Raw genomic sequence first — 25,923 nt, 5'->3', positions numbered from 1 at the left:
GTAGAAAATAAAGTAATACGTAAAATAATAATAATAAAAATCACAATTTAGATCAGAAACTGGGGCACACTTGCAGGTTGTGTTTTAAATGTAGAATGAATGTTGTTTTAGGTGTTATTGTCAAAGGTCTTCTCTGATAGCTTCTCATCAGTTTGATTTCTAGGTCTAGGATGTTGCCACATTATTATGTGACTAATTGATTCTGGTTCTGTCCAGAATTGAATGAAGCAGGTCAAGAAGGGAGCATTGCCGAGTGGCCAGAGATCCTGTCATATGTCAGTTTGACAGTGGTCTAATTAGTAATTAGGTTTGCTAATTAAGGAAATGGGGTCATCTGAAAGGTCTGAATTACAAGTGCATTTATTATGCATGCAAGAACGTATCCAAGTCATACAATTAATGGAAATATCATGTCTATTCTTTAGTCAAGCCTGGGTGGGTGGTGGAGCAAATGAATAGGCTATATTAAATTTAGCTCACTCTAGATCAGTGATTCTCAAACCTTTTCATATCAAGGACACATAATTTAGTCCACATTAGAATCTGAACCCCATTTGATAAAAATGTTGTCTCTCAGACTCAAATCTGGGAATATTTATGGTTTTGTACAGAATTCTATGACTACATTAGCCGATGGGAGAGAACAGTGAAACTGTGATCAAAACAGTCATTCTTCTCCATTCTCTAATTGTGTTAATTTCTTGTGAATTAAATGGTGAAGTGTAGCTACTAATTCATCAATTTGTTGGGGACCCCCTGGAACCCCCTCAAGGACCACTGGTGGTCCGCGGACCACACGTTGAGGACCACTGCTCTAGATCACAACACTGGGTGAAGAATGGAAATATAAACCTGTAGTAAGTAGCTACACACATCATCCAGTAGAGTTGTAGGCTGAATCAAATAATACAAAATGCAGCCAACAGTGCGGGGTCAGTATCAACTTTCTGCCTACTGCGAGAGCATCATGTGTTCAGTCAACAAGCTATCTCACATCAGATGTCGTCAAGCCTTACCACATCTCTCTCTCTCTCTCTCTCTCTCTCTCACACACACACACACACACACACACACACACACACACACACACACACACACACACACACACACACACACACACACACACACACACACACACACACACACACACACACACACACACACACACACACACACACACACACACACACACACACACACACACACACACACACACACACACACACACACACACACACACACACCGACGATGATACCCTACCTTTTGTCTGCGATGAGCCGGTAAGGACCACCAGCGCGCCGGTAAGGACCACCAGCGCGCAAAACACCAAATTAATAGCAATTTTCATCTCATCCGCCGCGTTCTTCCAATGAAAACGGACCGATTCGTGCGCCCTTTCTCCGCGCCAGCTCCGTTCTTTGCGAGAGATAGGGGTTGTTTCCGTTACGTTATTTGACAGGGAACATCATCAGCGGCGCTAAAAATATCCTGAGGGAGTCGGGCAGAAGAGCAGGAGGGGTGGGGCTCCATGGCAGGCGCGCGACAGAGAAGGTCCTTATAATAAACAATATTCGGCTATAATAAATAATATTCTAATGAGCAAAGTGCAACCACCTTTACACGTCTCTCTCATCTCTCTCTCTCTCTCTCTCTCTCTCTCTCTCTCTCTCTCTCTCTCTCTCTCCCCACCTCTGTTTTCCCTTTCAGAACAATTCATCTTTCCCTCTGATAGGCAGTACTCGCAGTTCTCCGCTGTGAAGGCTTGGTGGCGCACTTCGCTCAGCTGTCAGTGCGTCAGATGCGCAGTTGTCGGTGCGTCAGGGCAGGCGCGCCTGTTGCTGCAGCCACAACAGTATTATAACATTTACGTGCCTGGTCAAGCCTGGCAGTGTGGACGAGCACTGTTTTCAGACTCACTACGAGTCTTTTGTCTTTAGAGGAAGTCAGTGATAACAGCTGCCTGGTCTTTGTTCATAGTGATCATGTGAGACAACAACTTCTAGTCTCCAGAGGTCAGTATTTCGGCACGCATGAGCGCACTGCCCACAGTCGCAGCAATATGGACAGCTGACTGACCCACCTCGGTGTTCTTTTACACGAACTAGGACAGTGAGCGCTCGTTTTATTCTAGTTATTTATTTTTGCACCAGCCAGGCCTGAATTACTAAGCCTAGAACAACAGGAGGTGTCTCACACGCTGCGCCCGATGGAGCTCCCAGCCAACCCGGGAGAAAGCCCGGAGTTGGACTTATCGGTGAAGAACGTGGAGTCGGTAAGTTGTCATTCAGTGAAAAGCCACTTTATTGAATTACTGTTTATTGAATTATAGATGCGGCTTCAGTGACAGCTTCAGGAAACACTGCGATTAAACTGATTACCCTATGTAGCTACAACCAAAACAACCTAATATTTGCATTCTACTCACATAGGCTATAGTTGAGTTTACACGATCAATCGAGTAATGTTAACCATACAACAAATTAAAGGCGATGGGCAGTAGCCGATATTGTAGTTCAACACAGGGGTTTTAGGCCGTTTTGTAACATGATACCAGCTATAAGCATATGCTGTCCTAATAATAACCATCACCATGTGCTCTGGATTAGTTGCCATGACAACACTTTTTTTAACCCCTTTCAAACAATTGGTCACATCCACTTCTGTTCATTTCTATGGTGCTTTAATTGCAACAATAGCAAGCAATTATGTAATTGTCAGCTTGTTGCATAAGATAATACCTTGACAACATAATCAAATCTTGAATCTTGAATCTTGAAAATAAAGGGGTATTCATTGATGATTTCGATCACGATTTCTATCCACACACTGTTCTCCTCCCGTTCCTCAGGCTCTCTACCAGCTGTACTATGACCCAGACATGGAGCATAAAAATGTAGCCCAGAAGTGGCTGACCCAGGCCCAGACCTCTGCACAGGCATGGCAGTTCTGCTGGGCCCTGCTCCATCCTGACAAGGTCTGCTGCTTTCTGTTCTGCCGTTTCTACTGTCAAGATCTACTGTCTACTTGCACAAGATCCCTTAGCACCTCATGTACTTTCTTTGCAGGAGGGCAAAGAAAGTACATGAGGTGCTAAGGGATCTTGGGCAACGCTATGGTTAAGATAGATGGGGTGGATGTCAGCGTTCCCCCAAAGAGTGCTGGTTGGAGCAGCAACGCAAAGGGAGACGCTCAATATTTCTCACTGCTGAAAGAAACCGCTATTAGCGTTATAATGTCTGGATCTGTTCCCTGTCTCGTTGCTCTCTCATCACAGCTCCCAGAGATCCAGTTCTTCGGCGCCAGCACCCTCCACACCAAGATCTCCCATCACTGGAGCGACCTCCACATGGACCAGCACCAGAGCCTAAAGATGCAGCTTCTCTCCCACATCTTGCACTTCTCCTCGGGGCCCAAAATGGTGCTGACTAGGCTGTGTGTGGCGCTGGCCTCTTTAGCTCTTAACCTGATCCCACAGGCTTGGCCCCAACCGGTGGCAGAAATGGTGAGGGCGTTCCAACCGGAGAAAGCCGAGCCCGAAGGCGGCGCGGCCGGCTCGGGCGCTGCGGTGGCCGACGAGGACCCCCACGCCCGCTGCCTCGCGCTGCTGGAGCTGCTCACCGTGCTGCCCGAGGAGTTCCAGAGCAGCCGGCTGGCTCAGGCTCGCCGCACCCAGCTGAGGGAGGCCCTGGCTGGGGAGTGGACGGTGGTGTGTCCCCTGTTGCGTCAGCTGCTCCAGAGCCAGGACTCCCCCGAGCAGGTGAAGGAGAGGGTGCTGCGCTGCCTGTCCAGCTGGCTGGCACTGGACGTCCCGCTCGGGGAGAGCCAGGGTCTGGTCCAGGACTGCTTCACCGCACTGTCCAGCCCCGAGCTCTTTGACACGGCCGTGGAGACCATCGTCAACGCCATCTCACAGCCTGACTGCCAGAGGTGAGGTCTATAAGCTGGAGCGCAGTCATAACATTCAACAACAGTAGAGTGTGTGTTGTATTTGTCAGGTTCATTAGTAAGAACATGGCTGAAGAATAAAGAGCCCCATCATTACTTCCTGGATTTGAAACAGGGTGTTGGGGCAGGACATCATGCAGGGAGTGAGGGATCATTCAAAAGTCTAAACCTTATTAGCTCACATTCAACAATTCAACTGAACAGATGTTTCACAAATGATCTATAAAGTATAATGTGACAATTGATGAACCGCAGGTGTGTGGAACATGAAGCAAACAGAATCTGTTTGTTGACCTGATCTCAACTAAGCTGTTAAAACATCGACAGACAAAGCGATACAGTTGAATTGTTGAATGTAACTAATGTCAACTAATAAGCTCTTGAAATGTTACAAATGCTCTGTAGACTATAGGCGCACTATCGAAATAAAGTGTTAGCGTTTTGATGGGAGGGATGTGGAGGGGCGGGATTGACAACGTGGTTTTATTGGTTAGAAATTATTTACGCCTACTACAGTAGTGCAGCATGAGGTCACCATGAAAGCACCATGTGTGTGTGTGTGTGTGTGTGTGTGTGTGTGTGTGTGTGTGTGTGTGTGTGTGTGTGTATGTGTGTGTGTGTGTGTGTGTGTGTGTGTGTGTGTCTACGTACACACACATGTATGTATGTATGTATGCATACTCGTGCATGCTGCCTGCTGGTATATGTGGGAGTCCATAATGACATGTGTGCAGGTACACTGATGCTCTGGTGAACCTGATGCCTCTGGTGCTGGGGCTCCATGACCAGCTGAAGGCAGCAGCTCAGGGCGGAGACATGGAGACATCACACGGGATCTGTCGCATCGCGGTCGCTCTGGGGGAAACACACTCCAGGTACACACGCACGCATGCACGCACACACACACACACATACACACACACACACACACACACACACACACACACACACACACACACACACACACACACACACACACACACACACAACCTCATCCTATAATAACCTGGCTCCACTATTTGGCTTATCTGAACTATTTGTTTCTTCCTTGTGTTGGCAGGATTTTGTTGGAGCAGGTGGAGCGCTGGCAAGAATACCTGGCCTTGGTCAACATGATTCTGTTCTGCACTGGCATCCCTGGACACTACCCAGTCAGCGAGACCACCAGCTCCCTCACCCTCACCTTCTGGTACACTCTGCAGGTATGGAGACTGTGCCAATATGTTAGAATGGCAATGTGTTAACAGGTTTTGTAGAGAACAAACGCTCCCAGAATCCTACTCAGATTTCCCTTTGGTGTGCAGATAAATGTTAAGTGCCCCATAGTGGATGTTGGGTTGATTGATTGGGTCAGCTGATTGCCGTTTATGACAGTTAATTAATTTCAAGTGCTACAGGGTGTCTTTGTGTGCATATCTGTATGCCGCAAAAACGGGGCCTCATGATTTACCATTTTTCTTACTTATCCACCTTATTTCTAGCTGCCATGATGCCTGATGGGTGCTTCTTCCGCTTCCGGTGTAATAGACTGTTTTAACTTGACAAAAAAAACGTCTATGAGGATTTTACAGCAGAGCCATTCTGCTCTCCAGCCGTGTCGTTCGGGGTGCGCAATATTTTTTTCCCCATGATGGCGAAGGCATGACCCGCCCCTCTCTGCCTCTGATTGGCTGACTGTACTCGGCTGCTCCCACCTTCTTTCCAGGCGAGCCAGAAGTATCTCAAACGTGAGCAGCAGGTGCAAAACAATCATTAAATCAACAAGCATGAGATACTTCATTATATGGAACGTTACAATAGCAAACCCTATATCTGAGTTATTTCTGCCTACTTAGCCTATTGCACAGACGTGTAATTTTTTCTTGTCATTCCAAATTTAATCACATTGTTGCTCTGATTAAGTAGAAGTACAGTTATTTGTGTAAAAAAGACTGGTAAAGCAGAAGTACTGATTCAACTGAATTACTCAAGTAAAAGGAAAAAAGTACAGGCTCTGAAATGTACTCAAGTATAAAAGTAAAAGGTGTTCTGTGCAAGGCGAATAGAAACTCACGCCATATTAATATAATTCAAATACTATTCAACTTAAAAGGTCCCTTCAAAACATATTTTAAGATGCATAAAGACTATACTTTAATCTTCTAGTGTTAATCACTGTGACCCACTAGCTCAGAGAGTTGGATTGCTGTCTAGCAGTTTGGAGCTTGTGGGTTTGAGCCTCAGTGACATTTGAGCTTGTGGGTTCGATCCTCAGTCAGTTTTGAATGTCGACAGCCAGAGGAAAGAGTCATTTAAAGCCCTGAGAAAACCTCATTCAATCAATCTGACTTGGTGGCACAGAGAGTAGGCTTGCTGCCTGGCAATATTGAGACCTCTGCCGCTTTTGCGGTCATGGGTTCGAGCCTCAGTCAGTTTTGAATGGTGACAGGCAGAGGAAAGAGTCATTTAAAGCCCTGAGAAAACCTGATTCAATCAGTCTGACTTGGTGGCACAGAGAGTAAGCTTGCTGCCTGGCAATATTGAGACCTCTGCTGCTTTTGCGGTCATGGGTTCGAGCCTCAGTCAGTTTTGAATGGTGACAGGCAGAGGGAAGAGACAAGAGCGCCCGGAGAAGAGCTGTGAGTGTGAAGGGCAGTTGGTGGTGTGAAGGAATAATACACACAGGGACACCGGGGCCAGAGGTTGTGGGTTCGATTCCCGTTCAGCTGGCACTGCCTGGATCTAAGGGGGGGGATGTTCTCCCCCCCTGACCTCTGCAGAGACATGAGCTGAGGGTTATGAGACAGAAAACCACAGAGAGCTGAAATTTTACTGACATCGGAAATATGCTTTGTGCCGCTAGGCGTAAAAACATATTTTTGATAAAACTGCTCTAGACTCAGTATATGACATGTCTGTCCACAGTGTCCATTTCTGTGGATCTGTAGGAGGCGCTGTGCCGCTCTGTGTTTCTGCTACGCTGGTGATGTTAAAGACAGTGCAGTGCTGTAATATGTCTCCTCCATCGGGAATCAAACCAACAGTCTACCTGTCAGACAGAGACAGTGACACAGCCGCTCAGCCGACTGAGCTATGAGCTGTTGGGAGTTAAGCTTCTGATTTCTACACACTGTATTCACACTGACAATAACACAGAGCATAAAGAGATTCAAGATTCAAGATTCAAGTTTATTATTTGTCCCAGAAGGACAATTTGTGTGCAAGCAGATATAAAAAAGACATGTACAATGTACTTAAAAAGTAGTAAAAGACACGTACATGAACTTAGAAGTAATAAAAGTCAGGGACTAATTGAGCTCGCATGGATAGGTAGGTAAAGTAATTAAAATATATCTTGAATATAAATTATATTACTAGCAGCAAACGTTACCTACCTAAAAAGAAAAAAGTGCATACTCAGAGAGAGAGCATCGTCTCCTCCGCCCAGCAGCGTTTAAGCTGCGTGAGAGAGACAGAGAAAGAGAGCGAGACAGAGAGAGAGAGTGTGCATTATCTCCTCCTCTCAGCAGCATAAAGAGTGAGACAGGTGAGATTTGTACCAGTGAGTTGAGCTAGAGTCAGGGACTGACTAGTCTACTTCATCAGCTTATTTCTATCAGTGTTCAAACTACTGGTGATGATAAAGAAGGATCACTACTGCAGCTTATAATGTGAGTACTTTTTAAGAAAATGCCTGAGGCTGGGATTGAACCAACAACCTTTGCATATCACACAACATTCACATGTTTAGCTGAGTGAGCTATAATCCACTTTCTCTCAAACTCTTATCATATTTAGTCAACCTCATCCAGATTTTATTTAGTCAAGTTTTCGTCGACTAAGTGTCAAAGTCATTTTCATCTCATCTTAGTCAAAGAAAACCATCACTATTCATTAGAATTTCCAAACTTATTGTAAAGATATATTAATCTGTTATTCTGGAATTGTTTAAGGTTTGAATGTGCAATACAGACACAGATGTTTAACGTCTTCTTCTCTAGGCCAATCACAGGCAGAGAGGGTGCCTCCAGCCTTCGCCATCATCCGGAAAAAAATATTGCTTCGGGCGCTGGGATAACGTAATGCATTGTGGGTAGTCGGCTACTGTGGCTAATGCTAGCGGCTAGCCTAATAGTTACTTTACATGGCAGTAAAACGCCACTGAATGACCAAATTGATTCAACTTTTAACCATTTCGAGTAACACTGTTTCCATTACGGACCCCCAGCGTTGGTTAGTTGTTTATAACGTGATTATATTTATAACTTTTATAACGTACTCCAGTTTCCGGTTTATAATTCGGGTCTGCAGCAGAGTATAACAAAGGAAATGGCAAGCTGCAACAATAAGTCACGTTAAACCGGACCTTGTACCCACAATTATTTTTTTTACAGTGGGGCATTCAAAAATAAGGTGGATATGTTTATATGAGAAGGTAATTGCTTGCAACCGTGTCTCTGTGCGTATTAAGAAACACAGAGATCAGCACTGCTTCTTTAATTTGTGTTGTAATTAGGGATGTCCGATATTATCACACACACATTCATACCTGGAAGCTGACCAGTACAACCACAGTCTGATCTGTTGGCCACTGAGCAGCTCCACTGGAGCGGTTGGGGTTAAGGGCCTTGCTCAAGGGCACCTCAGTGGTGGTAATGAGGGAGGGGCAAGCGCTGCCTTTTCACTTTCCCCACCCAGATTTATCCTGCCGGTCCCGGGGATTGAACCGACGACCTTCTGGTCACAAGCTCGCTTCTCTAACACTTACAACTTTAACACAACATGCATATTATTAAACTCTTCAGCTACATTAAGCTACATTATGTAACTTGTTACGTGAAATTTTGGTGGAAAAAAAGCCCGCTTATATCGGTATCGGTTGATATCGGTTGATATCGATATCGGAAATTAAGAGTTGGACATTATCGGATATCGGATATCGGTAAAAAAGCCAATATCGAACATCCCTAGTTGTAATGGTTTGGTTGTGATTGTTGCCATGTTCAGGACGACATCCTGTCGTTTGACGAGGAGAAGCAGGCAGTTTACCTGCAGGTGTACAGGCCCGTCTACTTCCAGCTGGTGGACGTGCTGCTGCATAAATCCCACTACCCCTCTCAGGAGGAGTACGCCTCCTGGTCCTCTGACGACAAGGAGCAGTTCAGAATCTACAGGTACGACGGGACACTGAAGGTCTCCAACACAACAAACAACAAACAAAGCTTTCTGGACATGAGTGGACCAAAGATCTCTCAGTCTATGGCTATGTTTATAAGCTTCATTTCTCTATTACACTTGCAGATAGTTACGGTATTAACTCCACCTCCAAACCAGTTCTCTTTTACACTAGCAGAATACCCGTTCCTGTGTGACACCCATTGGAGCACACGATCATTGGCCCTTTAGTCAGGCCTCGCTGACAGAGTTGGCATGGAGCCCCTCCCCTCTCTCTTCCTGGAAGGTTTTTATAGTCCACTTTCCTGGCTGATTCCAACTAGGTGTGCTCCTCCACTCAGGTGTCTTCCATCCCTAGCTAACAAATGGAGCTGTCCATGGTGCTGAACCTGTGTTCACTCATTTTGGCCACTAATTTAGTCAGCCATAATAATTACCTAATTATGAATTGCTCTTTACACTTCCTGAAAGATTCAGCGCGATCGCACGTAAAATGGCATAGCTGTGGCTGAACACAATTTTCTGCTCACACACACGCAGATACTTTGCATTCTTATTCTAGGATTGTGTGTTGAAGTGTATCTATGTGCTCCTCTGGTTGTGTTTGCGTTGCAGAGTGGACATCTCCGACACTCTGATGTATGTGTATGAAATGCTGGGGGCGGAGCTCCTCAGTAACCTCTATGATAGGCTGGGCAGGCAGCTGATGGACCCCCAACAGTCAGCTGTATGGCAGGTAAGGTCATTCCCACCTCACATCACAATGCCTAAAAAATAACTTTTCCGCATTTCAACCAGCTCTCTCTCAATCTATCCGGAATCGGCATATAATGTGAAAAACAAAGGCAGTTTTTTTAATCTTCTCTCTGTCTCTGGGGCATGGCTTCAGGATCTACTCTACTTCCTCCATCATAGATGTCACTGGTTCGAGGAAGAGAGCAACTTGAAGCTGCGGCGGTTCGCATGGCTGTTATTCGAGCTACTGATTGTATTTACTCGTTTTCGTATGCGCGCATCCACGGACAGTTGCGTCGAGAGCCTTAACGAGCCATGGACCGTTTTCACAGCAGCCATTTTGTATCTAAAAGGCAGGAAGTAACACAGGTGCAAGCAAAACATTAATGAGGGTCTCCAACTTCTAATCCATTTAGGTGTTCCAGTGCCGCGGACCCTCGTTAATGTTTTGGTTGCACCTGTGAAAAAGCAGAGTTTTTCCCCAGGCAGACGAACAGGGAGCTCTCGGTGCAGGAAACATTGAGGGAAGGTAAACACTGTTCATCTGCATATACTGTAATAGCGACATTGTAGATACAGCGCGAAACAGAGATAGTCTGGCAAGCGAGACTACCGACATTGTAATGATACAAAGCTGGTTGAAAAATGGCAGATTTCCTGGAGAGCGTGTCCAGTAACTCTGTCTGCCTACCTGTTCCAGATCGTGTTGTCTTGTTGTCTTCCTCTCTCTCTTGAGCAGTCCGCACACCTTTTCTCCTTCTCCAGGACACTGAGGCGCTGTTATTTGGCTTCCAGTCCATAGCGGAGACCATAGACGTGAACTACTCTGACGTTATCCCAGGCCTTATAGGCCTGATCCCCAGAATCAACATCAGCAACGTCATGCTGGCTGACACGGTCATGTACACCATAGGTAACCTTTCCACACATCTGCTTTCCAGAGTGTCCCTGTTCACAGTAACAGTGTCACTCATTTAATATTCTCAGCGTATTGTTCCACACAAAGTCATTGTGTAAATCAATATACAAGCCAATATTTACAAAGTAAACTATAGTGTGAGTCTAGTTTTATCAATGTAACCGAAGCTGCACGGGCATTTCAACAAGTAGATGATGATGTCCTTGAGGTTAAAAATGATGCCAGACTGGGGATGGCATCATGATTGCATGTCATTTAGGACACACTGGTTTTACATAATGTTGCAAAACCAGTTTAAATTAATTTGCATAACCCCGCCCTCTTCCTGAACCTTGTGTTTATGATATCTGCCTGCTTCTCAAAGGCAGTTTGTCATCTGCAGATCATGCAGATCCGGCTAAACTGACATAGACGCTTTATCTCAAAGAAGGTGGATGGAAAAACGATCCATTCTGACTAAGTTGCTGAGGGAAACAGACAATTACAATATAAGACATTGTATAAGCCATTATCTTCTGTAATGCTGTATTCTATAGAGGCGTGGCATCACTCTCAAGGGTTTGATCTGAAACATCATTAAAAGTTGTATTGCCTGAAGTCAATGGTCACAACTGTCATGTTCTAGCAGGCTTGTTTCTACCTCTTTGGTGGCATTTGGATATGCCCTTTCTTTTACTGGCTCCATGACGTCTCTCGCCCTGTAGGCTCCCTGGCCGAGTGGCTGGCCGACCACCCGGTGATGCTGGGTGGCATATTACCCATGGTGCTCCAGGGCCTGGTGAAGGCGGAGCTGTCTGTGTCCAGTGTGTCCACCCTGAAGAGGATCTGCAGGGAGTGCAGACAAGACCTGGGCCCCTATGTCCATGACATCATGACAGTGTCGCAGGTCAGAGGGACAGCTTGGTTATAGATATCACCATGTTTAGAGCAGTCTTTAAAGGTGTGGCCTTCTTAAACATCAATACAGTACATTATTGTCATATTGATTGTGATACCTTGCTTGGTGTAATTAACTGCCATAAACAAATGGGACCATGGTTGAGTCGATTGGTTGCCTCTATCGCTTAGTGCTTCTCAAAGGCCACAATTAAGACCACATTTTCCATGAAATGTTCCATGAAATGTTTTTGCTGGAAGAACAGCAACCATCTTACCGTTTTGTGCCATAAATCAGTCTCCGTTTCTGCCATAAAGTAATCCAGCAGATGAAATCGGACCTGATGGCACACAATGTAAAATGCAGCGTAGAGGCCAGTAGAGGCTGCCAATGTTCTTGGCGAATGTCTTTGTTTGCATTATAGTCATTTCTCAGACTGACAGATGACTTATTGATGTTAAAATGTTAGATAAACTGTAGCACCTTTAAGTGTGATTTATTTCATGGAAATGTGTAAACTCACTGAAATGTGTATGTTTTTCTTTCCCTTTCTTTCTAGGATGTACTAGTAAAAGAAATCCATAAGGTCAGTATACAGCCTTCAACACTTGACAGTTCCACGTTACTCTGAGTGCACCAGCCTTCTCTCTGCTATACAGTATGTGTGTGTGTGCAGAGCAGCCAGTGCATGTGGCTGATGCAGGCCCTGGGGTTCCTCCTGTCGGCCCTGCCCGTAGAGGAGATTCTGGGCAACCTGCACTCCCTCATCACCCCCCACGTCCAGAGGCTGGACACACTGGCCCAGCAGGAGGTAAGGCAGACTGGAAGAACCACACAAATACTCAGCACAACCGACAAGTGACTACCACTATCCCTCCGCCCATTATATGTCACTTTAAAGGACTTTTTACTTTGCACTTTATAGTTTGAGATTGTTTTTCTGTATTGCTCCATCTTCTACTTGTGATGTGACCGCTTACTTGCACTAAGTCAAATGTCTTGTTTGTAAGCCAGCCAAACAGAGCCTCTATATGTCTGACCCATCCTCTCTCTTTCTCTCTCTTTACAGCCCAACCCCACTAACAAACTGTCTATTATCCACATCCTGGGGATGCTGTCCAGTCTGTTCACCACTCTGGACATCAGCAGACAGTCAGACGGCCTGGAGGGAGCAGCCAGCAGCAGACACACACCCTCCCCGGCCACACACAACCCGGTAAGTCCGGGGGCGGGGCCTAGACTGTCACTGCACTTTGAGTGGCTCCATTGCTGTTGGTGATGATAGTGCAACCTGGAAAACTCAACCAGCACAACGTGCGAGCGGCTGAAATCGCTTTGAAGTGCAGTGCCAAAGTGAAGTAAAGTTGCATGTATCACCCAAATTAGACCAAAGTAGCTGTATCCTATTAATAAAATTAGACTTTCATCCAGGCGCAGACTGCATAATCGAGCGCTTCGGGCAGATGCCCGGTGGCCTGGCCTGGCATGGCCTGCAAAAAAAAGAAAAAAAAATTGTGGAGGCCAGGCCACTCACTGAACAGCATGCCAGTATGTATAAGTGTTCCTAGTTGCGCAGATTGCAGGCAGGCAGGCAGGCAGGCAGGCTTAACTTTTCAGTCAGAAGCTGCTGAGACCCCAGCACGGGTGGGCGGGGCTTGCTGTTCAATGGTGCCAAAATGGAGAAGAAAAGAGGTGCAGAGAGGTGGAAAGCAAGGAGCCTATGTTGTGTCTTGGCCTAAACTACAATATCAGTGGTAGACAATTGTCTATTGCCTCTAGAATATTCGAGAGAAATTAAATTAACACTACCGTAAATTCCGGACTATAAGCCGCACCGGTGTATAAGCCGCACCTGCAAAGTTGACTATTTTTTTCTTATATAAGCCGCACCGGACTATAAGCCGCGGGTGTTTTAATGTTTTTTTTTTTTTTTATTGTGTTTTAAAGCAGCTACGAGCAACTTTTTCGATTGTTATTAAACAGTATAAATTTAATATCAATGCATCACATCTTACCTCTAATAGTCGACGAGATCAACGCAGAGTAGTCTCGCTTGAACCCCGAGTGAATCGGCCAGTGTTAGTGTGTCTGTAGCCAGGGCAGATCAGGAATTGAAATGAAACGGTTTGCAGCAGCCACTTCGGCCATAACCACAAAATAACTTCCAAAAACCTGTTAGAATATAACGAGAGATGTTCCCGCGAGTATGCGTGGCGTTCACATTGTTTATGTTATGTTGCTAGGCAGCGCAAACGGCGAGGCAGGCAGCTGCGTTTCACTTCCTGGTTTCACTTCCGCGTTTCACTTCCGGGTTACCCGGTCCGGTCGCTCTAGAGAGCCCCCTGTTGGCGCGAGTTTAGACAGACTATAGACTTAATAATCACCTAAGGGAGCAATCTCAGATACACACGGCTTTGGTCTCGTCGACTATTAGAGGTAAGATGTGATGCATTGATATTAAATTTATACTGTTTAATAACAATCGAAAAAGTTGCTCGTAGCTGCTTTAATGTTTAATTACCATATGTAAGGGTAGCTTACAGGTAGGAAGCTCCCATTTATTAACATTTCAACAAAACAACATAACACAACACCACCTGTGTTGTTTTTTACAGTGCACACAGTGTCATACAGTGTCATACAGTGTGGTGAAAAGAGGGCAAGAGAGGAAATTAAAACTTATTATAGTTATATAGGATTTATAGTTAGAAAGAGTGCTAAAAAAGAGAGATTTTTTTTTTTTTTTTTTTTGAAAAAATCCATAGATAAGCCACACCGTTATATAAGCCGCAGGGGCCAAAAAAGCCCAAAAAACGGGAAAAAAGGTGCGGCTTATAGTCTGGAATTTACGGTAATCTGTATTTATTTATTTATTTATTTATTTATTTATTTATTTATTTATTTATGTTTTTATTTATGTTTTTATTTATGTATTTATTTATATTAGGCTATATAAAAAATCCCATTGGTCAAATGTAAACAGTAGTGACTAAACTGAAAGTATGGGTTGGATTGCTTTTGGGGTTTTCTTCACAAAAGTGGAGAAGGAGGCAGAAGCAGCACTAGCACTGCAGCAGGTGCTCCTGCAGAGCTGGAGGTGGTGTTGAACTGATCAGAATCAGGAACCTTCAGGTAGGCTACAATTTCAGAGCATAAAGTGAAACATGTAGGCTATATGCTTATTGCTTTCACATTAATGTGCTTTATGGGATTATCAGTAGGACTGCACAATACAGTTTAAAGTGGAGATGAAGCAGTTTGATTTTTTTGTATTTGCATTTAACCTCAGACAAGCCAAGACAGGACACTGCACTCTTCCTTAAATGAAGTTTGCTGTGAAGCTTTTGTACAGAGGCATGTTTTTGTTTTTACGTCTTCATATTATACTTGCAGTTATCTAGGCAATGTTGAATTCTATTAGTGAACAAATAGGTAACATAACATGTAACATCACGTTAGCATTATATTCACCAAATCTTGCTTCAAATGTCCCAAATTTTTCAAGGTCACCGGCATGTGTGTCCGGCCCGCGTGTGTTGGCCTGGCCTGCATGCTATCTAATGCCCGGCCTGAATTATGGTCCCAGTCCGGCCCTGCTTTCATCGTATTGTATATCTCAATGAACACGGCTACTCTAGTGTCTATCTACGTATCTACTGTTACACTATCCTTGTTTACTATGGCAACTATCTTCGGGGTTGGTATGGTGTTTCTTCAACTGTCTCCCGATAGCAGGGTTATATAATGTGTGGAGGTTTGTTTATTTTCCCTCACATCAAATTTCTGAACATGTAGGCTACAATGTTGAAACGTGCAATGTATTTTAAAGACATTACAGCTCTTCATACAATTTTGTGTGGATATATTGACTGACAAATTATGGCTGAAGCGCTTAAATGTCATATTTTCAGGTGGTGGTTGTGTTACAGCAAGTGTTTGCACTGATCCAAACCATCCTCAGCAAGTGGCTCCATGACTCAGAAGTAGTGGAGGTAAGAGGGTTTTTACTGCTGGTAATATGTCCTTCACATATGTGTATGATGTTGTGCAATGTGTGCATGTATGAGTTTGTGTGGGCATGGTGTGTGTGTGTGTGTGTGTGTGTGTGTGTGTGTGCGTGTGCGTGCTTACTGACTCACACTCTCACAGCGCTCCTCCTCCCCCAGGCGGTGTGCGGGGTGTTCGAGAAGTCCGTTAGAACCCTCCTACACGACTTTGGCCCCATGGTGGCGCAGCTGAGCCAGATGCTGGGGCAGATCTACAGCGCCTTCCCGCAAGCCTCGGCTCTGGACCTTGCGCGTCAGGTACGCCTCCGCGGTCCGCTCTTTTTTTTTTCCTAGGTCGAGCGGTCCGTCGGCTCGGAAAAACTGCGGGAGAGTCTGTCTGTGAAATCCTGTATATCTGTCATTGTAGATGGTTCACATCTTTGCTGGGGAGGAACAGCACATCTCTTCCATCAAAAGCCTCATTGAAGTGTTGACGTCCGCTACCCTCGCCATCTTCCAGCAAGGTAGTGAAGGGCCAAAGATGAATAGAGAGGCAAAGTGAACGTCACTTCCTGCTTCAGCACTGTACCAGAGATTTTCTTTCTCAATTTATTTTCCCATAGACATTTCGTAAAATGCTTATAAAAAGTGTTTTACTTGGTCAAACCAAACGGTTTAGCTATATTTAGAATAGGGAGAGACCATAGAACATTTCACTCGGACCAAAATTTAAAAACAACAACATAGAAAAACATTTTCTTTAAACCAGCATTTTTTTTACGTTTTGGTCCGAGTTAAATGTTATGCAATCTCTCCTGTTTCTAAATATATCTGTACCGTTTGGTTAGAGTAAAACTCTTTTTATACGCATTTTTTTTTACGAAATGTCTATGGGAAAATAAATGGCAGATGTAAATCTCTGGTACAGTGCTGAAGCAGGAAGTGACGTTCACTTTGGCTCTCTATCAGATGAATTCTGAGTTGTATCTTTGTCTTTGCTGATGATGTTATGTTCATTGTGCAGGCCCGAGGGATCATCCGGATATCGCGGAATCATTTATGCAACTTCACGCTCAGGTTGGTTTGACTTTACGAACAGTCGTGTCAAAATCCTGAAGACAAATGCGAAACAATCTACAAATAGAATACGATCCACACATCAAGACAAATCACTTTGCATTAATTCAAATTCTGTTTTTTAAAGTACAAGTCACCGAATTCTATGTGTGGATCATGATGTGTTTGTGGATTTTGAATCTGTGTTTTGTGGTTTACCAAATGGTTTTATATATATTTTTGACGCATAAATTGCAATAATATGAACGATTTACCCCCATACTTACCCATCTTTATACAGATCTGTGTCAGACATACAGTTAATTCAGCAGTTTGTATATTTTTCACCATTAGATTCTTAAAAGGAAGCCTGATCTGTACCTGTCTGAGCAGTTGGATGTGAAAGCCCTGTTTTACTGTGGTGAGTATCACACGGCATCTACACGGCATTCTGACACATTGACATGGATTACAGACATGACTTACACATTCATAGCATCATTAGAGGATCAACAATTTCTGAGAAGCATGTCAAATGAATTATGAGAATGAATGGCATGGCACGAGCTTACCCCTTCTAAATTTATCTGTGCTATCAAATTCAAATTCTGACCTTGCTAAGCTTGATAAGGTCATTCAACAAAAATGTTGTGTTGAAAATGCTGCATCAAATTTTCTCTCAAAATCTTTTTGTCTCTCTTTCTCCGTTCTTGAAAATCTGCCTAGGAAAGTGGTTTTGTGGTTACCTAATCATTAAGAAATGTTCTTTTTATCCTCTCTCGTTTGCCCAGGGGTTCTCTCACTCAAATTTCCAGAGACGCCCACGGTCAAATCCGCCAGCTTGTTCTTTGTGAGTGGAGGCAGGAGTATGCTTCACTTTAACAGTTAACTCCCAATTATCTGTAATCAGAACGTAAAAAATGTTAACGGCACTGCAATTTTTGCCAAACACATCATTTCAGTTCATCACCTTACACACGTTTTGTTATTTGTGCCATGCCGTCCCTGACAGACAGAGTTGTTGCCTCGCTGTAAAGACATGCCACCCATTGGGGAAGTATTACAGAGGGATGGGAAGCTCCTGACAGAGACCCTACTCCAGGTGAATAATCATACGGTAATGAGTTGCCATGACGACATAATCATACGGTAATGAGTTGCCATGACGACCAGTTGGCGACCCACCCCCCACGGCTCCGCGACGCATAGTTTGGGAAACACTGACCTAGTGAAGTATGCAAGACACAATAAGCAAACTTCATATGAAAATATTTTTCTTCTGAAACGCCCCTGCTTGTCAGCATCATGGGATATCAATCATTTGTAACTAAGATGATGTTGGAGATGAACACCCACCCACTAGCTTTTATGAATTGAGGAATGAATGCAGAACTGTTAGACTGCTCTGTGTTTAACAGGTCTTGTAGTAAGACAGCTCCTATCCAGCTTGCTCGTATATGTTTATAGTCAGACTACTGTGCTTTTCTGTCTCAGGCAATGCTTAAAATATGTAAAACAGATGGAACATAGCATAATATGAAAATGTCTAATGCAGGGGCACTTCAGGGTTGTTAGCCTGCAATCCAAATCAAATCCAGAGAGTCAATGCGATGCAGTCTCTCTGTGGCATTCAGTCTCATTCAAACAGACTATGTTGGAATGGAAGCATCTCTCTTTGCTCGTGTGACAGGCGGTTGGAGGTGGCGCCCCCCGCAGCCTGACGGAGCACTTCTCTGAGGTGCTGCTCAGTCTGAACAGACACTGTCCGGCCCTGCTGGCCCAGTGGCTGAAGGAGGTACTGCAGACCCCGGGCTTCCCCTCTGCCCAGGTCTCCATGGAGCAGAAGGACTCCTTCAGCCAGCAGCTTCTAAGGTACTATTCAAACTAGCAGTACAAGGTGACATGTTTCGATCCGTGTTGGAAATAAGTGTTTACACCTTTACATGCTAGTCCTCTGATCTTTTTTTGGCCATGAATGAAGTCAATCAATCAATCAATCAACTATATCAATCTGTTTGTTTCTCCCAGGGAGCAGACCAACAAGCGCCGTGTTAAAGAGATTGTGAAGGAGTTCTCTCTGCTGTGCCGAGGCCTGCAGGGGACGGGATTCTCCACAGATTACTAGCCTCAGCTCCCAGCGTTCCTGTCGGACTCCTCCTTCCTCAGTCTCTGAGAAAGGTCAAAGGTCGAGGGGAAAGTTAGTAAAAAAAAACTATCTGAATGCAACCATCAATTGGCTGGTGCAGTGGCGCCTGGTGCTGTTGTACGATGACTGAAGACAGAGCCACATGTGATCGTTTAAAGTGGGTGACACTGGACTATTAAAAGTAATACTAAAACACTATGGCAGAAGTGTGCATTCACAGAGGTAGCGTTTCTGTTTAAGTGGATTGTGGTATTGCTTGACTTTGCTGCCAATTAACTAATATTTGAATGAATGGGCCTGTATGAGACAATATTTTTTTATAAAATACTTTTCTTTGTCAGTTCCGATATACAGTGAGAGACAAGTGTCTCGGTGACAGTTACAACTTCAAGTTGTTCCAAAGTGTCCTTTTTTTAGCTCCAAGAACACACCTCCATCTTTCTGACGGATAAACACCAATAAACAGTTTATTCTTCGCAGCTGCATGAGCAACTGTGGGTGGTGTTGACTTATTTATTGTCTTCTGATGTATACGGTCGTAGATCATGATCTGTTGTATACTGTCCTAGAGCATGATTCATATCCACACATTATCAAAATATAGAAATCCCCCCCAAGCCAGGTCACAGCCAGGCCTCTTCTTCTCTCGCTGTTACAAAGGAGAGCCTCTTAGAAACATGATGTCATCACCATTATATAGCTTATAACTCTTGTCCACATATACTTCTGCTAATATATAATAAAACATTATTTCCATCACATCCACAACAGAAAACAAAAACAAAACAGGACAGACTTTGGATGCATGTCCTGACTCTCGGCTGCTTGTTTTCAAATCGGCGACATCGCTTCAGAAAGGACGCTGGAAGTTGGGCCTGCATCCTCGGGTAGGAAACAAGTGGAATTGAGAAGTAGTGTAGTGGCGGTCGGTGCGCTGAGGGATGGTGCTGTGATGAGACGACTCGAGTGGGAGTGTCGTCGTGGGTGAGAGACGACTCGAGTGGGAGTGTCGTGGGTGAGAGACGACTCGAGTGGGAGTGTCGTGGGTGAGAGAGTGCGTTTTCACCACAGCTCAGATGGCAGCTCAGGACACAGTCTTGACCCCGGCCCATCACTATCGTATTCTTGTGAAGAGGTTCAGCACCGACTTTGATTCCTGAGAAATACAAACAAATGAGTTGAATTAATTCAACAAATTAAATGTGTTTAATTTGTTTACCTCACATTGACAAATTAAGATTTGTCCATCCCAAAGGAATGTTTTCTTTGCGTTGTCATGTGTGGGGTTCCCACACCCAATTTGGACGTCACGTTCAAGGCGCCGTTTGGTGAAAGTCAAGGACTCAAAAATGGCAAAATGTTTGGGGGTACGAAATGATGCGGGTCAAAGTTAGACAGAGAGATTTGTGTCGCGCTTGTCGAGTTAAGAAATCAGGTTAAAACTGAAGCAACATATCCGTCAGCGTGTGAAGTGTTGATGAAGAGACGTCCAGAGAGCATATTGGTGAAGGTGGGTACTTTATTTGAATGGAAAACATTCTTTCAATGCAATCCATTAATTAAAAAACTCAAATCCACACACTTTCAAAGATTGTTCAGGCCTGTGGGAACCAGCATGCTGTACCTTGGTGCAGCGTATGAAGGACAGCATGCTGTACCTTGGTGCAGCGTATGAGGGACAGCGTGCTGTACCTTGGTGCAGCGTATGAGGGACAGCGTGCTGTACCTTGGTGCAGCGTGTTTTACTGAAGACGTTCCAGAAGCGTAGCGTCTCATCCCCAGCGCCTGTAACAATGGCCTCCCCATCTGGCGACACAGCCTGAGCAGAGGAGAAGGGATTGGTATATGATAGAATTGGTACATATATATTTATATTTAAGTTACCGATAGTATGGATGGAGACAGTGGAAGCCTATAAGCTGTGTGTGAATAAGCTAGTAGCCCAGTTAGGACAGCATCGGCGAACATGCATGGCTGCAGTCTCACCAGGTACAGCACTCTGTACGAGTGTCCTGTTAGCTTAGCCACCTGTGTGAGTGAGGGATACTTCCACACCAGGATCTGGTTCTGAGAGTAGCCGTGAGTGCTCACCTGAGGAGAAGGAAAAACAATCCACTGAAAATGTGAAACGCAAATGGCTTTTTACTTACAAAGAAAACATGAAGAAGAAAACATTTTAATGCTTAACCCTGAACAGATTTGTTAATGAGTGGATGAAAAGACTGAAACAGATTTATGGAGGGTCTGGGTGTTGTTTGTATCCATCTGTACCTAGAGATCACAGACTACTCATTGTAAAAGTTGACCTGAATTAAGCAGAATATAGAACTATTATTAGCATTTACGTTACATGTTTACACGTTTATGTTACAGAAAAGGCAAGGGTGGGGCTTGTGGCAACTGATAATGTAATGACTGTTGGATAATAATGTGTAATAACTTGTCATAAAAAAAAGTGGGCGGCACGAATGAGGCAAATGAAGCGAAATTTCGCGGCACAAATGACACGAAATTCATCTGATCTGCTCATTCACTCCAGTTGAAATTTTTCAACTTTGGAGAATAATTTGCATGGTCAAACTCAAGCGAGTGAAGCGATTTTTTTTAAATCACTTTTGGTAACATGAATGTATTAAATTGCCAGATAATGTCAATGTGAATGTTATGTCTATAATGTCATAATAAAAATTTGGTCATAAAAAAAAAATTGCCAGATAATGTATTAAAATCTTCAGACTGATATTGTGATGCATTTATTACATTAGCCAGCATTGATCATTTGGTCATCTGTCAGTTATGTTTGTTGCATGGCTACACACAACACTTTAAAACTGTATTAATATCCAAGTACAGAGGTAGCATCCCAGGGTGGCATGTACATTGGTGCATGTATGTGTGCGTGTGTGTGTGCGTGCGTGTGTGTGTGTGTGTGTATGTGTGTGTGTGTGTGCCTCCTCACCAGCTCATTGGCATGTTTGGACCAGGCGAGGTTGCAGACTTGGGAACCTGTGTCAGTGCTGTGCAGGGCTTGTCCCGTCAGAGTGTTCCAGAAGCGCAGGCAGCGGTCGGCGGTCCCGCCCCCGGACGCTAGCAGCCCGTGCTGGTGGGGCGACCAGGCGATGGCCTTCACCGCCGCCAGGTGCTCGCTGTACTGCTGCATGGGGAGCAGGCTGGAGCTGTTCCACACCAGCAACTGGCCAGGGGGAGGGGAACCGGAAGAGGGGGACGTTTGGCGTCAAAAGGGACATTTTGCAAGATGAATCAGTTCACTTTTATCGTCACACGTCTCCCCAATTGTCCCGGTCATTGCTCCACCCCCTCTGCCGATCTGGGGAAAGTTGAGGACGAGCACATGCTTCATCTGATACATGTGCAGTCGCCAGCTGCTTCTTTTCAACTGACAGTGAGGAGTTTCACCGGTATGGACGCCCGACCAAGCCGAAGGTAACACGGGGGCTCGAACCTGCGACCCTTGTGTTGGTGCGTGTATCGCCGCACTACCCGGACGCCCCTGTAAACTAGTCTCAAGAAGCTACCCTGAAGTAGTTCTTTGAAGTATCTAAATATCCAATGTGTTATTTTATTCAATATCAGTCACCAAAAGAAAAATACATGAGCTATTCACCTTATGTTCCAAGTACAGGGGTCAGCCAGTTACTTCCTATTGTGTTTACACTTCCTGTGACAGTACAGTACTAGTGAGCAGGTAAAACAGACGGTGTTTTGAACAGGAAGTCATAACACAACTGGGTCAAGTGGGCGGGGCTATAAGGTGAATTAGGGCAGCACAAAAAGTCAGCTATTGTATTTTTAGAGATCAATCTGAATTGTTCCTCTCTCACCTTGTTGTCGTTGCCTCCGGAGGCAAGGTGCTGGTGGTCCGGGGACCATTTAAGGCCGCACACCTCTTGCCTGTGACCTTGCAGTCTCCTCTCAGCGGAGGGGGGCGTTCTGATGTCCCGCTGCAGGATCACCCGGTCCCGGCTGCCCGACGACAGCTGCTCCCCGTTCCACGCCAGGGCACCTTCAATAGAGAGTGTCAAGAGAGGAGCGCTTCATATTTCACTGTGGCTACTGAGAACTCAACTGGTGTTTGTTATCTGATAATACCCACACATGCCTGTTGGTGCAGCGGATACTCGTGAGTTTGGCTTGATTCATAGAAAAGTATCAGTTGAATAAGCTGGAAGGCTTTGTAGAAGACTAGTGGAAAAACAAATGGGAGTGATCATAAAAGACCAAGTCCATTATAGGCTTATGTTCAATTACAACTGCATATATCAGCATGTTAGATTGTCCAAAGAAAGCCATATAAAAATATATATACACATAAATTGAGTAAGAGTACAACAAATAGGTGCCAAACAGAGCTCTATCACAAGCCTCTGTTTGACCATTCTCCATTTCCTTTTTTCAGGTGCATATTCCGTTTCTTTTCCTTCAAACAACCTTTAAGCAACAGTTTGTCATCCACCTGGCTCCAGCCGTCACTGACCTACGCGGGCTGAGTGACCCTCCAGGCTGGTTAGCTTCCTCCCTCCCGCTGCATCCCAGATCTGGACGTAGCCCTTGTGGGTTCCAACAGCGACCAGGCTTCCCTGATGAGACCAGACCCAACGTCTTTTCTTTTTTTTTGCAATAATATGAACAGTTACACTTTCTCTCAGACATTATTAGGAATAGACTCAATGTTGCCAACTCACCCTCTCGTTCCAACAAACCGACGTAACAGAGTCTCCGTCCACCGAAAGGTCACATAACCTTGTCACCTATAAAGAGACCCAAAATATGAACGATTTGTCGTTTGCACTTTACTTCCAGCTATACGAGAACCGTTAAAAAAGCACTTTAATTTGGTCACATGATTACAGCATCTTGTAAAATGACTCAAATATAAAGCTCAAAATGCCAAGGAAGCCCTTCAAATCCTCCTCTGACCTGGCTGGTGCAGGCACTCCACAGGTAGACGCAGGCCCCCAGGCCCACGCTGAGCAGGTTGCCCGCTGACCAGTCTACCAGATTGAGGTAGAAGTCGTCCTGCAGCTCCGGGGCGTCCAGCACCTTGAAGGGGATCTTGGAGATCTTGCGCGCCGGCTTGCGAGGCGAGCGGAGCAGCTTGTGACTGCGGAGACGAGCGGCAGGAGTCAGGGGGAGGCGAGGGATGTAAATCTGGATGCCATAAATCTGAACACGGTCACCTCAGCGTGAAGCGAGTGAGATGTTTCATACCTTTTATTACTAAGTGGAGAAAGGGAGTATGGTGAGACTTCGTTATCGCTATCGAAAGGCACTCTCTTAGTGTGGACAGTGTACTGCGGAGAGAAGGAACGAACACAAATTTAATTTAATTGTTAAATAGGTAGGTAATCATTATTTAATCGTAATAACCATTTATTGCTCCAAAAGCTTCCTTCTATCCAAAGACTTCGTTACTTCCTCTCTTCTTTGACTTTAATGCGGAATCTAGCAGAAAACAGGAAGTGAGTCTGATCACTCCACCAAATAAAGGCACTACACTGATTTGCACTGCTATTGGTTATGGCAAAAATGATCGTGTCATCAGCTAATTCCATAAAATCTGCTTCATATCTTCAAGCCATCATTAACATTGTTAATTCCAAGGTAACAGCTTCCTCGTAAGCACGGCACTGCCGCGGAATACCAGGAGCTCTCTGGAAACATGGCGAGGCAGCACGGTGGTATCGTACCCTAAAAAGGCCGTGAGAGTCTTGAGAGAGGACTGCATGCCGCCGGTCATCCGTGTGAGGGTCTGGCACAGTCTCTATCCCGGCCCCCAACAGCTCATTCCTCAACAGAGCCGCGTACGCCACAGCATCTGGAAACACATGATGGAGAGATCAACAATGACAACTGTTTAGAATTCTCCAGAAGGGGTTACACCTACGCTATGAAAAGCCGTCATCGATGATTTCCGACCTTTTCCCGAGTCTGAACTGGCGTCCTTAGCCTTGTGGTTCTGATTGGGAGAGCGACAGTTCTCCTGCAGAGAGAAAAAGCAGGCGACGTCAGCTACAGTCACGGCCTTAATCACTGATCTGGAAGTGTCGGTGCTGCACAGAGTGACAGGTGGAGGTCGGCTGAGTGGATAGGGAGAGGCGTAAGGCGCTCACATTGGCATAGTGGAAGTTGATGCTCCAGTTGCTCCCAGCGCGAGTCGGAATGAATCGATCCCCTGACTTGACGCTAACAGGGCTGCATGTAGCACCCACACACTGGGGGGGGGGGGGGGACAGAGAGGGGGGCACAGTCATGGGACAAACCAATATTGTTTGGGAAAGGATATATTGGAAATAATCCACATATACTAGTGTAGACCAGTGGTTCTCAAGGGGTCCGGGGACCACCAGGGGTCCTCGAGGGGGTTCCAGGAAGTCCCCAGCAAATTTGATGAATTGTTAAACTTCAGCATTACTTCAGAGAATGTAGAGAATGTAGCGGAATGGCTGTTTTGATCCGTTTCTTACCTCTCTAACGTTACCATACAGTCACAGGATTCTGGACAAAATCATATTGATAACAGAACAACATGCAAAATAACAATAAAATATTCTCAGATTTGGGTCAGCGAGACAAAATCTCATCAAATGGGGTCTGTGGCTCAGGTTCTAATGTCCACTAAATTAGGGTATTTATGGGGGGGGGGGGGGGTTTAGGATCACTGCTTTACAGTCTATGCTTTAGACACATACATTGCTTTATTACAGTATATGAAGGCAAGCTCTGTGCTCACCTTGGTCAGGTGGGCCTCTGTGGGCAGGTTCTGGTGGTTTATTTGCCTCAGCAGCCGCCTCTCGTACTCTTGGTCCATCTCGACTGGGCCCCACCGCCAGGCAGCAAGGCCCCCCTGCTGCCCTCCCCCCGCCCCCTTTAAACCTCCGCTGCCTCCCGGCGAGGAGACCCGCAGCGGATCCCCATCTCTGTGGAGACAAACAGCGTCACGTCAGAATGGAAATAAACACGAATCAACAAGACTATGCCTGGGTTAGCAGCACGTCCCCAAGATTTAAATGGCCTGCTTAGCCTGTCAGTGGCCAGCCTTGAGGAGGTTGTTACTATCGCATGGCTGTGGGGGGTGTGGAAACA

The 25,923-nt window shown here is 45.1% G+C and overlaps 2 protein-coding genes across 2 annotated transcripts; one reads left to right on the top strand and one right to left on the bottom strand.

Moving 5' to 3' along the window:
* Positions 1 to 2,204: 2,204 nt before the first annotated feature.
* On the top strand, positions 2,205 to 18,798 carry LOC310797240 (importin-13-like; the record flags this gene model as incomplete). The annotated part of the gene is made up of 21 exons (XM_083659596.1): positions 2,205 to 2,273; positions 2,850 to 2,975; positions 3,276 to 3,928; positions 4,681 to 4,821; positions 5,007 to 5,148; positions 8,933 to 9,099; positions 9,716 to 9,836; positions 10,601 to 10,748; positions 11,459 to 11,640; positions 12,191 to 12,217; positions 12,308 to 12,442; positions 12,701 to 12,847; positions 15,543 to 15,623; positions 15,798 to 15,935; positions 16,045 to 16,141; positions 16,642 to 16,694; positions 17,028 to 17,094; positions 17,465 to 17,523; positions 17,686 to 17,775; positions 18,364 to 18,545; positions 18,702 to 18,798. The coding sequence occupies exons 1-21, from the start codon at positions 2,208 to 2,210 to the stop codon at positions 18,796 to 18,798; spliced, it is 2,919 nt and encodes a 972-aa protein (XP_083515722.1). The 5' UTR covers positions 2,205 to 2,207.
* Positions 18,799 to 19,228: 430 nt separating this feature from the next.
* Positions 19,229 to 25,658, bottom strand: fzr1b (fizzy/cell division cycle 20 related 1b). The gene is made up of 13 exons (XM_083659606.1): positions 25,571 to 25,658; positions 24,951 to 25,052; positions 24,757 to 24,820; positions 24,528 to 24,655; positions 24,049 to 24,131; positions 23,758 to 23,941; positions 23,523 to 23,588; positions 23,315 to 23,417; positions 22,662 to 22,843; positions 21,779 to 22,012; positions 20,806 to 20,910; positions 20,546 to 20,638; positions 19,229 to 19,975 (listed from the first exon to the last, which is right to left on the bottom strand). The coding sequence occupies exons 1-13, from the start codon at positions 25,646 to 25,648 to the stop codon at positions 19,934 to 19,936; spliced, it is 1,464 nt and encodes a 487-aa protein (XP_083515732.1). The 5' UTR covers positions 25,649 to 25,658; the 3' UTR covers positions 19,229 to 19,933.
* Positions 25,659 to 25,923: the final 265 nt, after the last annotated feature.

The sequence above is a fragment of the Poromitra crassiceps genome, assembly GCF_964638095.1.
Source record: "Poromitra crassiceps genome assembly, chromosome: 23".
NCBI classification, from domain to species: domain Eukaryota; kingdom Metazoa; phylum Chordata; class Actinopteri; order Beryciformes; family Melamphaidae; genus Poromitra; species Poromitra crassiceps.
This window is presented reverse-complemented; position numbering and strand designations above follow the sequence as displayed.